This window comes from Engraulis encrasicolus, chromosome 15 (genome assembly GCF_034702125.1).
Source record: "Engraulis encrasicolus isolate BLACKSEA-1 chromosome 15, IST_EnEncr_1.0, whole genome shotgun sequence".
Classification (NCBI taxonomy): Eukaryota; Metazoa; Chordata; class Actinopteri; order Clupeiformes; family Engraulidae; genus Engraulis; species Engraulis encrasicolus.
In genome coordinates this window covers 19,568,945-19,578,944 of record NC_085871.1, presented here as the reverse complement: position 1 = coordinate 19,578,944, position 10,000 = coordinate 19,568,945, and the positions used below count along the sequence as shown (strand labels likewise).

At 43.4% G+C, this 10,000-nt stretch overlaps 1 protein-coding gene across 2 annotated transcripts in view; it reads right to left on the bottom strand.

The window, feature by feature from the left end:
• The window catches only part of LOC134463863 (sodium- and chloride-dependent GABA transporter 2-like), a 44,613-nt gene that overhangs the window by 23,714 nt on the left and 10,899 nt on the right, over positions 1-10,000 (bottom strand). The window contains exons 1-4 of one of the 2 annotated variants that reach the window (XM_063217186.1): positions 3,045-3,234; positions 1,874-2,166; positions 1,276-1,410; positions 460-600 (exon numbers count right to left, since the gene is read on the bottom strand). In XM_063217186.1, the coding sequence (XP_063073256.1) occupies positions 460-600; positions 1,276-1,410; positions 1,874-2,075 (478 nt within the window). In that variant the 5' untranslated portion in view covers positions 2,076-2,166; positions 3,045-3,234. Of the gene's footprint in view, positions 1-459; positions 601-1,275; positions 1,411-1,873; positions 2,167-3,044; positions 3,235-10,000 lie in introns of those variants that run through there. The other variant, XM_063217187.1, reaches the window with a different exon arrangement.

Sequence of the window (10,000 nt, the reverse complement as noted above, 5' to 3'; positions counted from 1 at the left end):
AACACAGGTTTACATTACATGGCTTCAGGTAAAAAATAAACTAAAGAAAATCGCATCCGAAAAACAAGCTCAAGAAAAATAGCAGCATTTTATTGCCCTTTTTAATTTAGCAATCTCAATATTTTTTTCAGTAAAACAATGATCTGGAATATTTGGTAACAATTCCTTTTACAGTACAGTCACTGTACGTAATTACAGTATATTTTCTGGGTAACAACGGGGTACCAGAGAGAAGTTAGATGGTATCGAACAGGTGACTTCTCTCTGTTACCCTTTTGTTACCCAGAAAATACACAGCGGTTTCATAGTAATTATTGAGATATATGTATTACACAGTATTTAGTAAGAGGTCCTATGTGAAACAAAATGTTGGTCCTGAAAAAAAAAACATTTTACCTGTTGAGTGTGTGTGTGTGTGTGTGTGTGTGTGTGTGTGTGTGTGTGTGTGTGTGTGTTCACCTGTGTTCCAGGTGTTGTTGCAGTGTGACCAGGGCAGTACGCTCTGGAAGCTGGAGCAGAGGTAGAAGAAAGCCCAGGCCAGGATGACAATGTAGTACACACACCCGTGCAGAATCATGATCTGGCTCGCATAGCCCAGACCTGAGGAGAAGAGAAGACACCACACAAACACACACATACACATACACACCCACACACACACACACACACACACACACACACACACACACACACACACACACACACACACAAACACACACATACACATACACACCCACACAGGTTTAGACAGATGCACAGACAAACAAGCACATACTGATCTGGCTTGCATACCTGAGGAGAAGATTCAACACGCGCACACACGCACACACACAAACACACACATTATAAAAGCGTATAATATTAAGGTATTCCGATGTTCAAAACAATGCTAGCTCCCCCAGGCTACGGGGAGGAATTCAGCAAATGAACGTACTTCAGGGGCTAATGACATGCATAAAGACAATTCAAGGTGGCAGACTTTCTGTCTGCGGCAGAAAGTACTCTTGTCCGCCTCCGGAGCAAAGGTGTGTGTGTGTGTGTGTGTGTATGTGTGTGTGTGTGTGTGTGTGTGTGTGTGTGTGTGTGTGTGTGTGTGTGTGTGTGTGTGTGTGTGTTAGGAATAGGGGGATAACCTCCACAGGGTAGAAAAATCACTCTTCTCCTCTTCACTTTTCCTCTGTGTGTGTGTGTGTGTGTGTGTGTGTGTGTGTGTGTGTGTGTGTGTGTGTGTGTGTGTGTGTGTGTGTGTGTGTGTGTGTAGACTGGGACAATTACCTCCAAAGAGTGGGCAAATGCTCCTCCATGCACTGACCCCGCCCAGGCAGGTGAACTGGCCAAGTGAGGTCTCCAGCAGAAACAATGGCACCCCACACAGCACCAGGAAGAGCAGGTAGGGCACGAAAAACACACCTGATCACACACACACACACACACACACACACATACACACACACACACACACACACACACACACACACACACACACACAATTCAGAGAAAGACTTCCTTAAAAAGGCAAACATGACAATGACACACAGACACGCAGACAGACACGCAGACAGACACGCAGACAGACAGACACACACCCACCCACACACACACAAAGAGAATGCGTAAAGCGGAAAAGGTGACACACTAAAGTAATTAAGAACATCATAAACCGTTTATAGCACTACTGATAACAAGTGCTGATACACTGGTGGAGCACATACAATAATCAATAGTACTGCTATTAACACAAAAACGCACACGTACACACACACACACACACACATACACACACACAAAGTGAATGGCCACTCTTTGGATGCAATCTGACGTGTGAAGGCAATCGTGCATGCAATCACACAGACGCACACACACACACACTGACCTCCTCCATTCTTGTAGCAGAGATAAGGGAAGCGCCAGACGTTGCCGAGGCCGATGATTTGCCCGGCCACGGCCAGCAGGAACTCGGCCTTGCTGGCCCACTGGCCCCGGTCATGCAGCTGCAGTGTCTCCCCCGAGCCACCGTCCACAAGTTTCGGCTGCACGCCGTCATTCTTCAACGCGCCGCCCTTTTCCACGGCCATACCAGTGTCACACGTGATCTTCTCACTCCACTCTTGCCCCTCTCACGCACTCGCTCACTCCCTACCTCCTCTCTTCCTCTCTCACGCAAGCCTATAGAAGAGAGAAAGGAATGGTTGTAGTAGTGTGTGCATTGTCACCACCTGCTACAGCATTACCATAAACATGAATGGGCTACATGGGCTCATGTGTGGTGGTAGGCTACTTGAAAGTGAGGGATGGGCGTGTCCCTGTGTTATCTGCACGGACCAGACAACGGTATGTTTTTTAAAAAATGTGTGTAAGTAGGAGGTGGGGAGATTTCAGTCAGAGATAAGAAGCGAAACCTCCCACCGCCATACCTTTGAGGAAAGGGAAACAGACGCTGAAAACGTGACATGATAGCTAGAGCACGTCCTTTATTTCTCAGACCAGAGCACTGAGTGCGCTTGGCCACAGCACACTTTCCCCGGCATAAGCAAGCACAGCAGCTGTGCTTTCAGTTGATCTGACAGAGTCATGTGACAATATTTTCCCACGTGATTAGCGTACTACCGTGACGTTGAAATGACCATGAGTTCATGTGCATGAGCAGAGCAGCAAAGCCATTGCTGTAACTTTGTATAACAGATCACACGCTACCACTAGAGCCTATCCAAACAGCGCGTTTCATAACCGAAGCGGTGGTTATATGGCACGCGTGCCTTTTACGAAAGGGCAATTAGACACCGAATTTGGGCGTACAGGGATGGTTGAATGGCTTGTGTAACGACTACACCTGGTTACAACACGAAGGACACCGAGTTTGGTTGAGGAAGACCGGTCTTTCTTCCTTGCACGTTCAGTCGGACCAAATTCGGCCGCAGGCATGGGGATAAACTATTGGCTTAGTTTTACATTTGAAAGCAGAATGATACAATATTTTGTAGCCTAACTTGAAATTTGATCTTCACCACCCTAATACACAGATAACATAAACCAAGTGCAATTACCTCCTATATACCGGTATGCCTCGTTGTATCCTTGTTCATACTTTCATTGCCTCTTGTCTTTACGCACCAAAAGACATATGGCAGAAGACTTTGTCGTAGGTTTGGTTCGTTTCATGAATTTCATTCATGGAATTTCCGCGGGTATTTGGTCTCCCTCCATTCGTGGGTCGCTACCTACTAGTGAGGGGACACAGGCACGTTGATGGCAGAGTGCTGGCGCGCATGCGTTATGCTAATAGTCCACAGGAGTTCGTCTCCATCACTGATCCAATGTCGTTTATCTCTCTGCCCGAGGAAGGCTGTTACAACATTACAATATATGTGGAGTCATCATCATGATGGCATTGTGATAATAATGAAGACTGGCTTTTGTTTTGGGTTTGCCATTTTGAAACCACATAATTGTCAATAAATTCCATTTTAAGCAATCATGTTATCTATACATGTTCACACGCACTACCTTTTGGCAGCAGGTGTGTGTGTTATGTTCCTAATGTGTGCTGTGTTGGTGAGAGTGCAAGAACACCTGTATCTCTTTACATCATAATGTGATCTCTGAGGGGTTGAATTGGGCCGGGGATATTGGGGGCTGAGGCCATCATTAGCTCATGGTGCATTATGAAACATTACAAGCAACAACCCTTATTATAAACTTATCATGGTTAGAGTTGAACAATGATATCACAGATAACAAAGATATTTGCTCAAGATACTGTATCACTAGAGATGAGACGAGGTCTAGGTATTTACTAATCTATTGTCTGCCCCAGACTGAGAAACCTTGGGGAAATCTTTGTCAAGTCTCTGTCTTTCAAGCCTCTATCAAACAGTTAACCAAATCATGTTTTTTTTCCATCTACGTAACATTGACAATCTATGGACATTTAGGGGCCTATATGGCATCCTATTCTGAACAAGAACTTCTTCATGCTTTCATTTCATGCCGTATTGACTAAGCAACTCTCTCTAACCTGTCCTCAAAAATCTGTTTACAGTCCATTCAAAGTGCTGCTGCCAGACAACTCTCTATCCAATAGATACTACACAACACCCATTCTTTAAGTACCATTATTCCAAGTATTCAGTTCAAAAATCCTCACTAACGCATACAGTTCTCTTCACAGTACCGCGCTATGAAGTAGACTTACTTCATCCCCAATCTTCAGCATGCTCTCCCAGGTCCAACAACCAAAACCTTCCGTCTGTCCCACACACTATATCCCACAAAACCTGTTGTGATGTTGCTTTTGTAGCTGTTGCCCTGAGACTACAAACTGCTCTGCCTGCTGACATTAGGGGTAGGCCTATATTTCAAAAGCATTCTTTTCACCTGCCCCAAGGAGATTAGATTTTTTGTTGCGTTGGTTTGTCTGTTTGTCTGTTTATCTGATTGTCTGTCAGCAGGATGACTCAGAAATGTATGCACAGATTTGGATGAAAATTTGTGGAGTTGTTGGAAATGATGAAAGGAACAAGTGATAACATTTTGTGGTCATCAGGATTTTTAAAAAAGATTCTTAACCATCGCCTGATAGGGCGAAGTTGACATTCCAGTTTCTAACTGTCAAAACAAGGAAACAAGGCAGAAATACTTGGAAAAAATGCATTTCTAGTTGAGACAGGCCTTTGTCCTGTTCTACACACTTGTCTCCTAGGCCTTTTGAGTTGACCTATTATTGATCCAGTATATTTTATCTTCTTTTAGTGCTTAGTACACTTCCTTTTATAACTCTTTCTTACATTTTATTGTATTGGTTTTACTCTACCTGTTTTATTGGTACATATACAGTATATAATTGTGTGTGTGTGTGTGTGTGTGTGTGTGTGTGTGTGTGTGTGTGTGTGTGTGTGTGTGTGTGTGTGTGTTTGTGTGTGTGTGTTTGTGTGTGTGTGTGTGTGTGTGTGTGTGTGTGTGTGTGTGTGTGTGTGTGTGTGTGTGTGTGTGTGTGTGTGTGTGTTTGTGTTTGTGTTTGTATGAGTATGCATATATTTTGTATTTCAGACAAAGCGAACTGTTAAGCACTGTGTGTCTGTCTTGAAAAGTGCTCTGCATATATAATGTAAATACAGTACATTCTCCTACTTACTTACTTAGCAGCTCTGAGTAAATGGAAACAAACAGCCAGGCCAGGCCTGAACTGTGCTCTCCTGTTCAGAGAATGTGAGTATAGCTCTGGCCAAAGAGACCTGAAAGTCAAACATTCATGTCTATGCTGGAGTTGGGTTGGTGGTGAATCTGCGTCTTTCCGCATTCATTCGAGTACATTAACCTGGTTGTCATAACATGTTAACCCTCACAGGGCCTGTTTCACTTACCTGACAATGAGGAGTGCCTAACGGTCATGTTTTTGTAGTAGGGTAGGTGATGACCAATGCAAATGTTCTGCACAGACCAGTCCCTCAACCAGCCCCATGCTTTTGCAGGATATTAAGATTAGCTCAATCTACTGTGTATATACTAAATTGGCTGCCCCTTCTAAATTGAGGGCTGGTCTTTAGGGTGAAACAAAAATCCCAAACAAAAAACAACAGCATTGCTCCATGAGGACTGTTAGCCCACCAGTAAAATGTCCTGTATGCCAGATTTAGCTGTCCCCCAGTCATTGCATTATCAAGGGAAAACGTACTGTTTCACCTACTGACGCCCATCACTCCAGTTTCACTCCAAGAGCTATAATCCTACCTTATCCTGTACAAAGGCCTATCAGTCTTTGGACAATGTTGTCTGTCCTCCTTTGTGTAATGCTGTCCACATCAGCACTTCATAATGAGTTTAAAAGAAACTGTAGACCAGCACTCAGTGTACCAGTGTAAGCTTAGAGAAAGAATACACTAGCTGTGATTGTATTGATGGGAGCTTTCTGGTGTTGGGGACATTGCCTTCACAGCCTAATGCCGGGCTTACACTGTGCAATACTTTCAGTCGGGGGTATTCAGCTCCTGCTCGCACTGGATGAGGGAATCGCAGGGTTTAAAAGTCTACATCTCTACCCTAAAGGTAGGGCACACCATGCGGCCGACCCGGGTTTGATTCCTGGCCCGGGTCCTTTGCCAGCCCTTCCCCATCTCTCTCTCCCCCCACTCGCTTCCTGTCACCATCTTCACTATACTACTGTATAAAAACTAATTAAAGTCAAAAAGACAAAAAAAATCTTTAAAAAGGTTTACAACTCACGTCCTCACTCTATATAAGCCGAGGGGCAGATTGCTCACACTGTGTGACTTGACAGGCTTGTTTTCTGGAACCACAGAGATGACAAATGCTTGGAAGGGAAATGCACACCTGAGGTGGAGGTGCACCTCATGAGGATGTGCACAAGAGCGAATCACACTGCCCTGCCAATTTGTGCCTTTTTGCGCATGACTGGTGTCAAATCAGGTCATAACCAGGGGTGCACATAACTGGTACGCAGGTGCGCATGCGCACCAAAAATTAGCAATGCGTACTGCCACCTCGGTCACTACAGCGCACTTGCGTACTGACTATCTCACTAGACTGTTGATGTTGGTGAATGGTAAAACATGTCCAAAAAGACACAGACAACAGTAGCCTAATCAGTTTCTTTGGAGTTTCGTCAACAGCAAAGAAAATTGAGTCAGAGATTTTAAAAACAAAACTTTCCGAGAAGTGGCTCCAAGTGCCGTGGCTTGAATGATGAGCGGACAGAAATGTAGTGCCATAAAATGCGGAATCGTTCCGTATGTGGTAGTGAAAGCATGCGTTCCGTGTTGAACAGGTAAGGGACGCGATGTGTCCCGTTTTCTCATGAATGCCTAAAAATAGACATGTCGCTCTGTCACTCGCATATCAACTGTATTGAAACGACAGTCCGCGCGAGCGCGACCGAGTTGAGCTCCTGGCTCTCTCCTCCTCCCTCCATCATTATGGAATTGTGCCGTCTGTTAACTCCCAGAATGGACGCGCACCCCCGTCATTCTCATTGGCAACTCCGATGCATAGAAGTTAAAAACTGAAAGCATGCATCTATGCGCGTGGCTTCTTAAATGCACGCAGTTCCCGGCCAGCTCCACTTCTTAATTTCGTCAGCTTCCTCCCACCATATTCCAAACGGACACCGCATACAAGTTTATTCCCCCCTCTGTGCTCAGTTAGCTGGCATGATGGCGAAATCGGCAAAAACAGATGAAATCCAGACAATAATCACTGCACTTAATGACCTGTTGACCATTTGTAGGCTAATTAAGATTTAAAGAATACCAAACTAACAACAAATTTGATTAGGCTACCTTGCACCAGTTGCATTAGCCTTCAAACATGTGTCAACGTTCGTGGTGATAATGTTTTATCCTTCGACACTGCAGACAGTAGACTTTTTTTCTTTCTTTTTCTTTCTTTTTTTTTACCGCGGATGAGGTGCGTACCAAAACATATTTGTTGGTGCGCATATGAGTAACGGCCTAAAAAAGTTATGTGCACCCCTGGTCATAACACTGTTTCAACTGTGCGATTCACTCACGAGTGAACAGGGCTTCAAACAGTTTGGAATTTCTTGCGAGCTGGTTGTGGTAGAATCGTTTGCCTCATGTATGTGATGCGAGACTCAAGATTGACCTCCGTTTGAGTAAGAAATCAGCCCAATTTCCAGAAATTTGTGCAACTGACAAATTGGGGCTTAAAATCCCACAGTGTAAGCTCGGCATAGCACAGCCATTGTCAAACCTTTGAGGCAACAAGTATCGGACCTTTACATGTAAATAGGCCTAGCTTACATGACAAAACTGTTTCTTAGGCTTAGGTAATGTAATGTATAATGCAATGTCTGTGGTAGTCTACAGTGATTCAACTCCAGAGAGTGTTGGTAGAGCGGAATCATTTGCCACATTGGGAAAATATTGTCTCATTGGCAAAAATGCCCAATATAGGAAGAAAGACGATATTGACACGTCATTTATAACCGTCTGCCATTCAACACATCTAGCTGAGTTAAATGCCAGAGACATTTTCTCTTAATTGCATATAATGAGCTTCACCTCAGGCCTAGGCTGGTTGGTAGGCTAAATGTCAGACCTGTCACAGAAATTTTTCTGGTGGTTGGTTATTCATCCTAGCCTCTGTAATTTTCCATCATATACTGCAATGGTAAACAGTTTGCCAACATCACATTTGTTTGTTTCACAAAATCCCTGAATTCATTTTATTTCGACTTTTATCATTTTCGACATGTCATAATCCTCTATACCCCCTTGAAAATCAGACAATTATGTTACATAGTACCACACTACACATTTTGCTGTGTTAATCCAACACTTAGAGAGTCAAATGTCACACTCATAGTGTTGAATAAAAACAGCTAAATATATTGTGAATCTGTGTGAACCATCTGATTTTCTGATGTTTTGACCATGCACCATTGCCCTGGTTTAAAGTTTACAGTTAAATGATTCTCAACTTAAAAAAGTAAAATAGGCGAACAACAAATGTCAGACTACTACTCTGTCACATTATTATTACATTACATTGCATTGCATTACTTTCAGCTGGAAGTTCTGCCTCCTCCTTTTACCTCATGCTCTAGCATTGATAACATTAATAATATTGAATAATGTAAAATAACCTCCTCATAAAATGCAATGTTTTTCCCCTAAAAAGCCTTTTATCACTATTTCAAGGAGATAACGAACACACAAAGCCAAACAGGTATCTGCACTGAATAATTTTCATTCTCACCTCAAGTCCAAGGCACTCACGGTAGCCACCTGAGTTTTGCTTCAAGTGCTTCACACGGGAGGCTGCACACTTATGAAGCTGTCTATAATAACTCACCTGAGCACATGACGCAACACATGGCACAATCATTTAAACCGGACCGATCACATTCTGCCAGATTTACATAAACCACAAAGTATGTTTTGAGCGTGTTATTTACTGACTGCCTGATCTCACACAACCCATTCTTGTGTATTTCACAAGCAACAGTTCAGCAGTTAAGTTCACTTACTCTGAATACTTTTTATTACACCTGAAGTGCTTCGATCTAACGTTTCTTGCCGTTATTCAGGTACTAGGTTATTCATATCAATCTCTCGAGCAATTGATTAGTTTTGTGCCTTGCTCAATGGCACATCTGTCATGGTTGTTATATAATTGAAATTATTTCAAAAGTAAAGGTAAAAAAAGAAACACAATTCCCTTACAACACAGCTAACTTATTTGAGTAACCAGTAGACCTGTGTACTTCTTGTGATCAGCAAGAGAGTCTATCCATCTTACATACCATGGATTAACTGGTGTAACATCTATGTAGGCAATTCTGTTGTACAGCACAAATTGACTTTTACTTTTACTTTTGACAAGAGATGCACCGGATCCTGATTTTTAGGATCCTGCCGGATACCGGATCCACTGCTTAAGATCCTGCCGGATCCGGAACCGGATACCGGATCCTACGAAAGGGTTGAAACACATAGTCTACTGGCACACGTGGGCCCTTTTTATTACGTTGGCGCAAACTATTTTTTAGACTCATTGGCTTACTGCCACACTGCCTGCAACGGCCGATTCCAAAGGGCTTTCACTCCATGCAGCGATTGGGGTTGTGAAAGACTGACTGAAAAGCCTTGGCTACGTAAAAAGTAGAGATGCCCCAGATCCTGATTTTTAGGTGACTGCCGGATACCGGATCCACTGCTTAAGATCCTGCCGGATCCGGATCCTGTGAAAAACCCTATTATCCTGCCTTTTCCGGATCCGGAACCGGATCCGGTGCATCTCTACTTTTGACATCTCTGTTTGTCTTCAAGAAGTAGCATATGGAAGTGTTTCATGAATACGAGCTAGATATGTCCTCCTTTGCATTTCCCTCTAAGAAATAGATTGATAACTCTCGTTAGCCAAACCAAAGACTAGAAGAGACTTTGCAGTCGTGATAGGGAAGCTAGTCCAAAGCCTCTTTAAATATGACAGTTCTGCCTCCTAAGAGTCACAATTTATCTCC